This window comes from Mustela nigripes, chromosome 2, assembly GCF_022355385.1.
Source record: "Mustela nigripes isolate SB6536 chromosome 2, MUSNIG.SB6536, whole genome shotgun sequence".
In the NCBI taxonomy this organism is placed as follows: Eukaryota; Metazoa; Chordata; class Mammalia; order Carnivora; family Mustelidae; genus Mustela; species Mustela nigripes.
In genome coordinates, this window is record NC_081558.1 from 204,337,985 (window position 1) to 204,352,956 (window position 14,972).

Consider the following 14,972-nt stretch of genomic DNA (forward strand, 5'->3'; position numbering starts at 1 on the left):
AGATTAGTCTAGTTACAGGGGTTTGCAGGGCAGATGCCTGAAACGGATAAAGAGGCTGGGGACTTGGGTGCAGAGACAGAGAAAGGTAAGCTGTTGAGTCTGGCTCTGCGGGGGGAGGTGTACATCGTCTTAGAGAAAGTGGAGGGCGGTGGTCTGTGTGGCACCACACATATGGGGCACGTGATCTCTTTGATAGTTCTTCCTCACGATTCCTAACTCTAATTCCTTGTTTTGGTAAGTGAAATACTAAGACCAGTTGCCAAAGGGAATTCACTACTCTTTTGAATGGGCGCAATCCAGAAGTTAAGTTAGTCCTACTGCCTGTTTTGCAGTCGCCGTGATTTTATGTGGTGTGCTGAACCAGTGAGTGATCCGTTGTAAGCCTTAACCTAGGGCAGAGTTCAGCCACATAACTAGACATTTTGTTTTCATTGACTACTTCTGAAGAACTCAACGTTTTAGCTGTATTGAGTACTTCAAAGATAAACACGTAAGGAAGGTAGAATTTATAGATGAATTTCACATGTTTGTGACTAAAACAGCCTGTCCGTGAGGCAGAAGTCACCCGTACCCGTGATCTGGACCTGGAGTGCCTGAACACCAGTAGTCCTCTTGTCTCCTCTCATTTTCGCTTGGCGTATAATGAATCTGGGAATAAGAAAGTTTATTCAGTCACTGAACTTTTGAGGACCTTCTTGTTTTAGGCAGTGCAGTAGTTCAGAAAAACAAAAGTGAATGACAGGTAATACGTGTGAGGAGTTTCTCAGTCTGATCATGCCATAGAGAGGTATGCATACACTCCTTGGGCGTGCTCGCCACTGGCCTTTGGGCTCCGGAGGAAGATACTAGAACCTCTCTTTTAATTTCTTACTTTCAGTCTCTGTTATATAATAGATCCTGTATAAGAATAGTACACGATTGAACTATGTAGATACAACATATATTGTGGCTATCTTATTTGCTGGTAGTTTGTATATGATAAAAATGGTGGTTATGATATGTCATAATATTTAAAATATGGTGTATTTTAAAATACATACACATTTTTTGATGACTTATCTTTGAACATTTTCAGCAAACTGAGAGTTTCTGTGTATGGTAAATCATGCTCTTAATGATGAAATAGTTGTACTCCGTTTCCTCTATTTGTAGTGTAAAGTATGACTTGTTCTGTAAAAAGACTCGTTAAGATCTGGCTTGACAGATTTGAGTCTTTTTCTCAAGTCATTTCTTCCTTATGTTGGAGGAACTTTACCTTATGTAGAGTGTGTCTCTTGTTATAAAGCACCAAAGCCTCCTGCCAGCTGTCAAGTGTTGGAGAAGGGCGCCTGGAGAACCGTGGGTCCATACGCCTGTTCTCCTGCCAGGCCCATCCCAAGGGTGACCTCTGGGGAACGAGGCACACACGCCCATTCATGTCATAAAGCAACAGGTTTGGGATCCCACCCAGAAACTTCCCGGACCAATGAGTCTGTTTGCTCATTGGAGGTGTTTTGTCAGGGTGAATGACTTACTTTCAGAGAACATAAAGTTCTTCCCTCCCTCATCCTGAGATGCTTTTTCCTAAAATTAGAAAAACTAACTAAAAATGGTGGTGAAGGACCTATTTTAAATGAAATAAAGTAATAAATATGTCTAGGTTCTCTAGGGGATTTTGTTTTCATTTTTGTTTTTGTGATGAGTAATTTCATTTATATTTGACACTGTCATTTTTAAAAATACTTCTAACAAGACTTTATTCAAGTGAAATCTTGCATGTGTTTTTACAGGTTTGATGACGACGAGAAGCATGCTTTCACTGAACTTCCCGACACCATTTGTTATGCAGAATGTCTCTGAGTGAAATTGCGGTTTTTGCCTATGAATCTTCGGTGCACAGCACCAATGTCTTGCTCAGCCTCAATGACCAGCGGAAGAAGGACGTGCTGTGTGATGTCACTGTCCTTGTGGAGGGCCAGCGGTTCCGTGCCCACCGATCTGTGTTGGCGGCGTGCAGCAGTTACCTCCACTCGAGAATCGTAGGACAGGCTGATGCAGAGCTTAACATTACTCTACCAGAAGAGGTGGGAAAGAGGTCCTTGGTTCTGGAAGCTTCCTTATTTTAGTTTAACTGAACCTAATTAAATCTCTTTATGGTTTATAAATTTAAAAAATAAAACAGTCCTTCTTGTCATGAGGCTGAGGAGCAGTTCCCAGGTTCTGTAGCAACTCATTTCTTTAACTTTTTTCATGGAAATTACAACATTTTTACATGTAGAATTGTTAGTTTGGGATGTTAGTTAACAATATTAAGCAAGCAGTTGAATAACTTTACCTACTATTATATTCTTTTTTTTTTTTTTTTTTTGAAAGGGAGCATATGTGTGAGTGTGGAGCAAAGGAGAGGGAGAAAGAGAATCTAAGGCAGGCTCCACACACAGTGTGTGGAGCCTGAGGCAGGGATTGATCTCACAATCCTAAAATCCTGAGCTGAGCCAAAATCAAGAGTTGGCCGCTTAACTGACTGAGCCACCCAGGTGGCCCTATGTTATTTTCTGATACAGTGACCAAAGCAGGGCACAGCCAGTGGATTGTAGACATTGGGAGAGATCATGCTTAGAGTCATGGACACACTGTCTCACATTCTCTCCCTTTGACCTTTTCCTGTAATGGGAAACTGAGTGGGTTTAGGGTTCTAGAAATCATTTTTGACATGGCCTCATGGAAAGCAGGTACTCCATAAGTGTTCTACTGCCCCCCTTCTTCTTTCTTGAGATTGTTTCTGTGCATTGGTAAACCAAAGGTGATTTTGTGTCATAATTGTGGAGCTTGGTTTTACACATGTCTTTCACAGCAGCCTGTTTGGAGCTCAAGCATGTAAATGTTTCTGTCCTTGTTATGTCCTGCCTCCAGGAGACCTCTCACAGGTCTGCGAAGTGCTGGTTACACTCACTCTTACTCGAATAGAATAGCTTGCTTTTACTTAGTGAGTGAACGCAGCTAGAAGAATGTTGAGCCTTGGGACATTGGGACACAAAATAGCAGCTGTTAAGAGGAGTTTGGAGAAAGTATATAGAATTTTTTTGTTTATGACGGGTCTGTGTGGGCAACTCTCTCATGGATACTAAGCCTACATACAGTTTGGCTTATGCTGGCCACCCGTGCTTCCATGAAATTGTCGTTACAGTTTGGGGAATCAACAGATTGTCACTTCTGTGGCAGAGATCAGTGAATAAGGCAATACCAAGAAAATGATAAAGGCCAACTGTAGGTTAGCCATTGTTTTTAGAAGGAGCAACACATATCATAATGGCTGTGTTTAGTGTCTTTACCTCATATGAGTAAAACTGTAATTCATGTGTCTTTATATTCATGTGGAAACTGCATAGGTATCTTAAATCATGTGTCACTTCCATAAAGTGGAGGGTATGGTTCCAGTGAATGGGGTATGTTAAGCATGCTTTTCCAGACTCCTAATTAACTTTATATTTTCTAGAAGAATATTTTTACTTTCAAATTAAAAGACTGTTTTATCATGATCCAAGTAAGTTATTCATCTATTTCCCTTCAGCTTTTCTTTATCTACTCGACTGCTTTCCAGTGATGCATTTGTTTTTATTTTGTATGTTAACAGGTGACAGTGAAAGGATTTGAACCTTTGATTCAGTTTGCCTACACTGCCAAACTGATTTTAAATAAGGACAATGTGGATGAAGTGTGCAAGTGTGTGGAATTTTTAGGTGTACGTGACATTGAGGAGTCTTGCTTTCAGTTTCTCAAATTTAAATTTTTGGACTCCACTGCTGACCAGCAAGAATGCCTAAGAAAAAAATGCATCCCATCACACTGTCAAAAAGCAGACCTTAAATGTTCACTTTTGGACCAGAGGGATTTAGAAATTGATGAAGTGGAGGAATTTTTGGAAAATAAAAATGTCCAGACTTCTCAGTGGAAACTGCATAGGTATCAAGCAAATGCAAAAGTATCATCTCCTCTACAAGACAGTGCCAGTCAAACCTGTGAATCCATGTGCTTAGAAAAAGATGCTGCTCTGGCTTTGCCATCTTTATGCCCCAAATACAGAAAATTCCAAAAAGCTTTCGGCACTGACCGAGTCCGTACTGTGGAATCCAGTGTCAAGGACGTTCAGGCTTCTTCTGTTCAGCCGAATGAGACACCTGAAAATGAGTGTCTGGGAAGAATCCAGGACTGTGCAGATCTGCAGGTGACTTTAAAATGTGAAGAAAGTAGATTAGCAACAGAACATGAAGAAACCAAGAAGGAAGATCCTGCTTCTCATTGCCCGTCAGAAAAATCGGAAGTGACTCCTTTCCCCCACAATTCTTCTGCAGACCCTCATGGACTCTATTCTCTGTCTCTTTTACACACATACGACCAATATGGTGACTTGAATTTTGCCGGAATGCAAAACACAGCAGTGTTAACAGAAAAGCCTTTGTCAGGTACAGAGGTTAAAGAGGAGAAAACATTTGGTGAAAGTCAGGATTTACATTTGAAATCTGACTCTGGCCCCAGGGAAGACAGTAGCCTTGCCTCTAGCGATCGGAGTAGTGTGGAGCGAGAAGTGGCAGAACACCTGGCAAAAGGCTTCTGGAGTGACATTTGCAGCACAGACTCCTCTTGCCAAATGCAGTTATCCCCTGCTGTGGCCAAAGATGGCTCAGAACAGATCTACTCGCAGAAGCGGTCTGAGTGTCCCTGGTTAGGTATCAGGATTAGTGAGAGCCCGGAGCCGGGTCAGAGGACTTTTACAACGTTGAGTTCTGTCAACTGCCCTTTTATAAGTACTCTGAGTACCGAAGGCTGTTCAAGCAATTTGGAAATTGGAAATGTTGAGTATGTTTCAGAACCCCAGCAGGAACCTTACCCATATGCTTGTGTGATTAGCTTGGGAGATGACTCTGAGACCGATACTGAAGGGGACAGCGAACCCTGTTCAGCCAGAGAACAAGAATGTGAGGTGAGGGGAAAATGTGTGTGTTGTTAAGTCCTTGTTTTACCAGTGTTAATCAGGGTTCACTCTCTGTCAGCTCCTGTTGTGCCACTAGGGACATATGAGCAGGCTCAGGCAGGGGGTTGGAAACCCATAGGCCATATGATCAGTACCAAAAGAGTGTGACCAAGTTTGAAGGACTTCTCTGTTCATATATTTCAAGCAGGTATATTTATGTTTGCCTTGGAGTGGATTCACACATTGGCTGTATAATGGTTTAAATCGAATACTGTGTCCCAAGAGGGGGAAAAAAAAAGAGTGTGACTGTGACATGGTAACTGCTGGAAAAATGCAACATATGTTCCTATCTCATTCATTGCCACAGGATCCCTGGACTAGTCACTTAGCAGTGACTTAGTAGTGACTAGGTGTAGGAATGTGGCTTCTAATGCTGAGTTTTCTCTGCCTTAGTTTTTCAGAGCCATTAATTTTTTTCTTATTTTCCTTAGCCATTTCAGCCACTAATTTAATGTCTTAATAATTCAGCATGAGTTACATGTAGCTGGTATGGTATTAACCTTACCAAGCATGATCTGTGTAGTTTGTGTACAAATGTTTGTATTTGATAGCTGCTTTTTTGTAAAACATTACCATAGTTCCAGTGATAATAAATGCTTGTTGGTGCTTTATCATTTTCTTGAGTTTCTAGCTGTTGGATGACATGGGTTTAAAAGAGGGACTGATGTTCTCTCCGTCAACCCATCGCTGGCGTGGCTTGGAAGGGAGGTTATAGGTGACTGAATTTAAGAAGTAATATGTACGCATGAGATATTTCTATAGATTTATTTATGGCATTTATAAACCCAGTGTTTGAAACTATGAAAATAATATTAAGAAAAATAACATTTAAGAAATCTAAAACATTTTGTATAACTAGTTTCTCTAAGTTTGAAAGACAAATTAAGTAGGTTTCCAGAGAAACTTGATCAGCGTTTTGTAAGCATTTTTGATATCATTAAATTGACACACAGTTTATTAAAAAAAAAAAAAATCCTCCTTTTTCCAAATTTAAGTATGTTGAAAATGACTTTAAAATATTCATAAGGCTTTTCTAACCATTCCTATACTGGAAAGTGAAATGTGTAGATTTTTCAGTTGAGTTATATGAAACTACTATTCTCTTGACAGAAAACTTAATTTTCTGAAATGCCTTAGAAATTACTAGTGTAATTATACCACTGTTCAATCAGTGCTACCCAGTAGTATAAGTGAAAGTATAAAATAGATTTTTTTTTTTTGTTTGGTTAAGCACATTAAAAACACTTTAAAAAAGAAGTTTAAAGATATTTTTGTGTTACTAAAATACCCTAGTAAAAGAACTTAAATTCTCTTTATTTTAAATACATGAATATTTGTGTTAATATTTTTATTTGCTAAAGAAATATGCTTCTCAATTTTCTTGTTTTCTGAATGCTCTTAAATAATCTAGAAATATCAAATTATCAGTTATTTTTTATAAGGGGTTATATAGAAATTGGAAATAGAGGTCTTTCTTTTTTAAGTTTAAATAAAATTCCCTGGAAAATATAGATGTGTATCTTCCTCTTCCTAGATTTAAGTGTAACTCCATATTATGGCAACAATTACTCATGTTTATTTTACATTCTAGGTAAAACTGCCATTTAATGCACAACGAATAATTTCACTCTCTCGAAATGATTTTCAATCCTTGTTGAAAATGCACAAGCTGACTCCAGAACAACTGGAATGTATCCATGATATTAGAAGAAGAAGTAAAAACAGAATTGCTGCACAGCGCTGTCGCAAGAGGAAACTTGACTGCATACAGAATCTTGAATCAGAAATTGAGAAGCTGGTAAGGATACAAGTTTCTTGCTGCTTAAAATCTACTAAATTCATTCATTTTTTCTTTTTTATAGAGGAAATCGCTGTTTCAGTTCCCAAGTCAGCTATAATGCTCAGTGATACGTTCATTTCAAAATTTACCAATTACCATTTTAAGAAAATAAATTATATGACATTTTTAGAAAGTTTAAGAAATGAGAAAATGAAGAGTTTTCATAGACTGTTTTACTTATGTGAGAATTCTACATTTTTAGGGTGTTCTGCTATAATATGTAAATTGAGAACTATTTCTGGGTGTTTTTTTTTTTTTTTTTTTAATTTTTTATTTTTATAAACATATATTTTTATCCCCAGGGGTACAGGTCTGTGAATCACCAGGTTTACACACTTCACAGCACTCACCAAATCACATACCCTCCCCAATGTCCATAATACCACCCCCTTCTCCCAAACCCCCTCCCCCCGGCAACCCTCAGTTTGTTTTGTGAGATTAAGAGTCACTTATGGTTTGTCTCCCTCCCAATCCCATCTTGTTTCATTTATTCTTCTACCCACTTAAGCCTCCATGTTGCATCACCACTTCCTCATATCAGGGAGATCATATGATAGTTGTCTTTCTCTGCTTGACTTATTTCGCTAAGCATGATACGCTCTAGTTCCATCCATGTTGTTGCAAATGGCAAGATTTCATTTCTTTTGATGGCTGCATAGTATTCCATTGTGTATATATACCACATCTTCTTGATCCATTCATCTGTTGATGGACATCTAGGTTCTTTCCATAGTTTGGCTATTGTGGACATTGCTGCTATAAACATTCGGGTGCATGTGTCCCTTTGGATCACTACATTTGTATCTTTAGGGTAAATACCCAATAGTGCAATTGCTGGGTCATAGGGCAGTTCTATTTTCAACATTTTGAGGAACCTCCATGCTGTTTTCCAGAGTGGCTGCACCAGCTTGCATTCCCACCAACAGTGCAGGAGGGTTCCCCTTTCTCCGCATCCTCGCCAGCATCTGTCATTTCCTGACTTGTTGATTTTAGCCATTCTGACTGGTGTGAGGTGATATCTCATTGTGGTTTTGATTTGTATTTCCCTGATGCCGAGTGATATGGAGCACTTTTTCATGTGTCTGTTGGCCATCTGGATGTCTTCTTTGCAGAAATGTCTGTTCATGTCTTCTGCCCATTTCTTGATTGGATTATTTGTTCTTTGGGTGTTGAGTTTGCTAAGTTCTTTATAGATTCTGGACACTAGTCCTTTATCTGATATGTCGTTTGCAAATATCTTCTCCCATTCTGTCAGTTGTCTTTTGATTTTGTTAACTGTTTCCTTTGCTGTGCAAAAGCTTTTGATCTTGATGAAATCCCAGTAGTTCATTTTTTCCCTTGCTTCCCTTGCCTTTTGCTCTGGGTGGTTTTTTAATGATAAACAAATTACGGGTAATTTTACTGACTGCTTAATTCTTTTAAAAAAAGATTTTATTTATTTATTTGAGAGAGAGAGAGTGCATGCATGAGTACAAGATAACGTGAGGGGGGCTGCCCACAGAGGCAGAGGGAAAAGAAGGCTCCCCACAGAGCAGGAAGCTCAGTGATGTGGGGCTTGATCCCAGAACCCCAGGATCATGACCTGAGCCGAAGGCAGATGATTAACCAGCTGAGCCACCGAGGTGCCCCACTGTCTACCTAATTTTTAGTATTTGGGTAAAGATTAAAGAAATGATGAAACACTTTAATCTCTTTGTGCAGTGTTTGGTGTCTATAAAAGCTAATGTTCTAGTTGTTGTTCATTTAAATGAACTGTAAACTTGAATAACTTGTTTTGGTTGCTACCAGAACAACAACAAAAAAAAAAACAACTTGGATCTTTCATCTAAGGGAAAAAACTCATATGCTGATATGGATAGAAATTTTAAGATCTAATGAGACTCTTAAGTAGAAGAATGCTTACTTTATTGAATCTTGTTATTTACTCCACCATCAAAATAAATTAATTGAAAAATGGATTCATTTGCACCCAAGTTTCACTGTTCTCCTAATAGTTGGTGGAAGGAAGCACTGTATGAAAGAAAATAACTGTGATGGAGAAAGCGGGGAAACCAGCCCCTAGAAGTAGTAAAAACATTCTTTGAATATTTGGTTTTGAGTCTTTGTTAATTATTGGTGAACGTTTAAAATTGTGATTGTAGCAAGTCTTCAAGCACAAACATTCTAGCTATGAATAATAATAGTGTAGCAACATTTTAGTAAATAGAAACAATCTGTCCAGGAGATGCATCCTTATGTTATGCTGTATCTGATTTTTATGATAATGCTGTGATTTCCTCCATTGAATCTATCTTTGCCCTCATCACAGAAAACAAAACAAAATAAAAACAAAATAAAAAACCAATCTGTGCCTTTATATACCTTCAGAAGAGAGGAAAAATAAAAACTTACTCCTACATTGTGGTCAGTACCCTAGTTACCTGTTACAGTAATTTGGTACTGGCTGTAAGAAACAAACCATCTGAAGCATGAATGAATGACTTAATGAATGCATTTGTTGTAAGGATAGAGGTGTGTCCCATATAGAGACCAAAGAATGGAGCAGACCTTGTAAGTAGCATAGAACGAGCAAGTGGAAAAGTGCCAAGAACCCAGACAGTCTAATCTCTCAGCTCATCTCTCTGCACCTGCCCACGTGGCACTCCGTGGGTGGCTCTCTGTGCCACCAAGGGAGGAATGGCTGCAGTGTGACTTCCGTATAGTTCACTCTTCTCCAGGGTCTAGTGCAGATGGAGATGACAGTTTTAGTTCTAAATTCCCAAGCTGAGAGCCCCCCTTGGGCAGGCAGAGTGGATAGTCTGCCGGGGATCTGCTCACCCAGGTGTGCACCGGTCCGAGCTCAGCCCAGTTACGTTCTTCTCCCCAGTATCACCAGAGAAGACATGTTTTTTTTTTTTTTTTTTTTTTTTTTTTTTTTTTTTTAGCAGAGTGACTTGCCTTGTGCTTTAGCTTCCTTGAACTCTGCCCCATCCTTCATACTGCTCACCGTTCTAGTAATTTATCCAGGCACACTCCAGTTGCAAAAGGGTAAGGGGCACTTGTAAAGTTCAGTCTTGCCACAGATCTCTCTCTCTGGTGAAAATAAGCGGAGAGTGTGCTACTTATTAGCTTATAGGACTAAGAAAGCTGGCCCTTTTCCTAGAAGTAAAATAATTTGAGCCTTAAGGTATTTTATTACATTAAGAAGTTTGCTTAGAATTTAGACCCTGGTTATTGGGTGATGTTATGGGTCTTGTTTTTTTGGTAAAGAGAGCAGGACCTATAGTAGTTAACAGCCACACTTCTACCACAAGTTTGTGTTTAGTAGTATGGAGAGCTGAGAATGTGGGGGACAGATCTGTTTGTTTGTTTTTAGATGATACTCTTTGGAAACATGGCCAGTAGACCAGCAGTATTTCCCAGTATTTATAGTCTGGGTGGTATTTTAGCAAACCTATTTAAGGGAAAATACTTGTTTCATAACTAAACAGCCATGTTACTATAGCCAGTATAGCCACTAACTGATTAGGTTAACATATAAATAAATGCTCAGTAACTGGTCTGGTAATATTCATGTGAAGGGTCCCATATTTCAGTAAGCTTCAGTCTTCGGCTGTTGGCTATAAACTTTTTGTGCTTTGTCCTAAGAGTAATAGCATAATAGACTGGATGGAACAACACATGAAAGAAGTGTTTTGGTTACAGTAAGAACAGTGATTCTAAAAAGTCCTCAAGATGGGTCCATGGAATAATGATCATATAGAAAAAACACTTTAATAGTCTGAGTGTGCTGGGAAAGCGAAAGGGTGATGTTAGTTCGAATTCAGTAAATTAATGAGCTGTATTTCTCAACAAGAATTCCTGTCAGAATCTAACTGGAACCCTTGAAGAAAAAGAAAGATGTGTATTTATTTAAATTGATGGTAATTCTAACATTTATTTAAAATTTGATAGTGTATTAGAGGTTAGGTGTTTATTTGGCATTGCATTCACAATAAGGATTTTGAATATGTATAATCTACAAACCAACCAATAACACGGCTTTTTTTTTTTTTAAACCAATATACAAAGTTCAAGAATCATTCAACTTCTGTTTATATATTTGGCTTACAAAGCTCTTATCTTTATAGGATTCTTTGTAAGGCCCGTGTTTCTTTTTTTTCTGGAACATTAATTCCAAAGTTAGCAAATAATATGTTTCTATACCATTTTGGCCTCAAGGAAAGGTAACCCTGAAATCAAAGGAACTCGGCTTTTAAAGATTTTATTTACTTATTTGACAGAAAGAGAAAGAGAAATCACAAGTAGGCAGAGAGGCAGGCAGAGAGAGAGGGGGAAGCAGGCTCCCTGCTGAGCAAAGAGCCGATGTGGGACTCCATCCCAGGATCCTGAGATCTTGACCTGAGCCGAAGGCAGAGGCTTAACCCACTGAGCCACCAAGGCACCCCAAGGAACTTAGCTTTTAAAGAAAAAAATTACCAAAGTGTGTTTCTCTTAGATGGCATCAAATACTGATTGATATCAGAATCAGAATCTTCAGAAAAGCACTTGAATTAAGACATCATTTTGTTTCATTGCCGTTGTCCATTGAGGGTATAGGAGTACAGAGACCTCATCTGTCCTTAATGTTTGCATCTTATGGGGAAGATTACATTATTTTATTAAAAATAAACCTGTTTTAGCACAGGTTAATAATAAACCACATGCTACTGGCTGCTCTGCCCACATGCACACTGCCATCTCCAGACACACCCACGGGGCCCTTCTGGATTTGCCCATTGCCGTTCTGTGATACCTTTGAGCAGCACACGTTGAAATGGGGTTTGTGGACCATTGGCATCGGAGTTATCTGGGGATGTCCTTTCAAAAATGCACTTTCCTAAAAAAAAGATCAATAGGAAGATAAAATGCATGTTCCTTAATCCCACCCCAGAGCTGAGAGAGGGCCCAGAAGTATACATTTTATGTGTTTCCAGGGAAAATCTTTATGCCCATTTAAATCTGAGAGCCTGTTGCACTGGGACACAGAGTTCAGATGGAGGCTATGGAGTCAAATGGCCGGAAATTTTGTCTGACTACTTTGGTAGCTTTGGTAGCTCTGTGGCCTGGGGAAATTATTTTACCTCTAATACCAACGTTCCCTCATTGGCGATATGGGGATAAGGATAGCATCACCCTCAGGATCGGTGCAAAGATCACATGCCATTAGGGATGGGAAGCTTTTTGTATTACTCAGCACATGTCCAGGGCTCAACAAATCTTGTAGTATTTTTTTTTTAAGAGTTTATTTATTTGAGAGAGAGACAGTGACAGAAAGCATGAGCGAGGAGGTCAGAGGGAGAAGCAGACTCCCCATGGAGCTGGGAGCGCGATGCGGGACTTGATCCCGGGATCATGACCTGAGCTGAAGGCAGTCGTCCAACCAACTGAGCCACCCAAGCGCCCCATCTTGCAGTATTTTTAAGTAAAAGTAGTTCTCTCTTCTTTCTCTGAGCATCTGCCAAGCATATTAAATGTTGTGCTGGGTTCCAGGAAATCAAAGATAAACGAGAGGTAGTCCTTGCCAATAAAATGCGTGTATTCTCAGAGGGAGCCTGAGAATGTGTTCTCATGTTCTCTTTAGATTTCGTCTTCCTCCCCTGCCTTCTGAAAATTTCAAGCTTTCAGGAAAGTGAAATGAACAGTGTAATAAACAACCTCATGTCAATTCAACAGTTATTGCCAGTTTGTCACATTTGCTTCTCTGTTGGTCTTTCTGGGCAGATGTATGTCCCTGCTCTGGTTAGGCTGGTCTGTCTGTGTCTCTCCCTGACAGTCCGTTTTGGTCTCTTTCTAAGCACAGTTGGTTGATCTTGGTCTCACTGTCTTTTCTCTCTTGGTCTCTGTTGCTCTTCTTTTATTTTCTGAATCATTTAAAAGCCACCACATTATGACATTTCACCCCTAAATGCGGACACATGTATCACCTAAAAAATAGACATTCTTACATATCTTTACCAGTATTTTTATCCCACCTGAGAAAAAAATAAATCCTCAATATTATATTTACTCCCTATTCAGATTATGCTCATTGTTCCCCAGATATATTTCATATATACACTTTTTTCCCCAAACTAGGCTCCAGTCATCACAGAACACATCTGGTTATGCCTTTTAGTCTCTCAGTCTAGAGCGCTCCCCATCCCCCTTTTAAAATCACAGTAATTTTTTTGAGGAGTCCTGGCCAGATTTCTCTAAATGTCCCACTTTTAATAATTGATTGTTTTTAACAATTAGTTTTAGCTCGTTCTTCCATTTTTACATAAACTGCGAAAGTTTACGATGTTGAAGTGAAGTGAAATGTGAACTGGTGTTGTGTCCTCTCTGTTGTGTTGTGGAGGGGGGGCACGCGCTGGTAGGGCGGCCCACTTGCATAGGTGCGGATTTTCCAGGTTATGTTTTTTCCTCTGTAATTGCTCAGTAATCTGTGAAGTATTACTTAGGCCTGTTCCCTGCTACTCCTACATTTTTTGCTTTCTAGTATATGTTGGTGACCTTTACCATGGATGTTGCAAAATAGTGACTTTTCCAGTTCTCTCCTTTGTTCCACTCACACTCAGGCTTAATTGATACTCCTCTTTTCTTTTCTTTTCATTTCATTTATTTATTTATTGGTATTCCTTTTATTTATTTTTATTTTTAATTTTTTGAAAAGATTTTTACTCATTTATTTTAGAGAGATAGAGCATGGAAGGAGAGGGAGAAGCAGGCTCCCCACTGAGCAGAGAGTCTGATGTGAGGCTCGATCCCAGGACCCTGGGATCATGATCTGAGCCAAAGGTAGATGCTTAACTGACTGAGCCACCCAGGCGTTCTGGTATTCCTCTTTTAAAAATAGCTTTTCTTTCCTCCTGTTTTCCTTCCCTCCTACCACATTCTTTTAGTAACACTATGGACTTAGGGATTGATTTTTTCCTAATTTAATTTCTTACAGTCCATAGTGGTCATTAGCCTTTTTGATGTTGATATTTTCTCAAACTTGGCCAAAGAGAGCCTTCCCCCGCCCCCCTCAAGCCAGCTGCTGTGTCCTTTTGACATGACCCCATTAGTGGTTCTGTGCCCCCTGGAGTAATATGTCACAGGCTTACCTTGGATCTCCTGTGTCCCAAGATTTGGAATCATTTCTTCAAAATTCCCTGATTCCTTTTAGCAGGTATTCAACTTAAGAAAGCATGCTTTTTGCTGGAGTGTGTTGATCTGGGAAATGTGTGTGTGTGTATGTTTATGTATAAAATCATGTGTACATTCAGTATGTTTATCATGCTTTGATAAATAAAAGTAAAAACATAATAGAAATCACAAGTTCATGTAGATATTTTCAGTAAAAATTTCATAGTATAGAGCTTTTCTCTTTGCTTCTGTGTTTGTCTTTTACCTCTTTCCATTACAGGGAAAATCTTGGCTCCCGGTTATATTAATATATTTTCTCTTTGCTTTATGCAAATATATTTATAATATAATGACTACATATATATAAGTATAAAGCAAACAGGAAATATTTTGTTAAAGTAATAGTAAATATAATTATATGTTAGTATAAAGTAAATAATAAATGTATCATAACTATATTAGAATTATATGTTAAAAATATATAATTATATATTATATGTAATAGTCACAAAATTACAGCATCAGTATTACTATTAACAATAAGCAAATGGAGCAAAATTTAAGATTTGTTTGCCTTTTTTTGTCCTTAAATATATTCCATACTATTGAAATTTAAAAGTTTAAAAGTTATTTGAAGTAATTTTTTGTCTGTGCTAGCAATTTGATATATGATAAAATTAATTTGTTTCTGTTTGTATTTATTACTGTGATTTGCTTTTCAAAGTTTTTGTGTAATTTTCAAATATATAAAGCATTGATACGTTTCAGAAGTTAAAACTATGTTTTAAAAAAGCTGTACTCCAAAGTCTTGATCCCATGATTTCCCTATACCCTAGTCATAGCTATTTCCTTTGGGTAACTTTTTATTAGTCTCTGAATTTTTTCCTTGTGTTTTTTTTTCCAAAAACAGGCTAGTATTTTATGTTTATTCTTAGTACTTATTCTTTCTCCTACTTTTCTCTTATTCTTTCTCCTACTAAACATTCTATATGT

General features: G+C 38.4%; 1 protein-coding gene across 2 annotated transcripts in view; it reads left to right on the forward strand.

Moving 5' to 3' along the window:
* The window catches only part of BACH1 (BTB domain and CNC homolog 1), a 44,987-nt gene that overhangs the window by 22,060 nt on the left and 7,955 nt on the right, over nucleotides 1-14,972 (forward strand). For both annotated transcript variants that reach the window (XM_059392230.1, XM_059392231.1), the window contains exons 2-4: nucleotides 1,770-2,063; nucleotides 3,614-4,960; nucleotides 6,603-6,809. In XM_059392230.1, coding sequence (XP_059248213.1) covers nucleotides 1,830-2,063; nucleotides 3,614-4,960; nucleotides 6,603-6,809 — 1,788 coding nt within the window. In that variant the 5' untranslated portion in view covers nucleotides 1,770-1,829. The remainder of the gene's footprint in view (nucleotides 1-1,769; nucleotides 2,064-3,613; nucleotides 4,961-6,602; nucleotides 6,810-14,972) is intronic.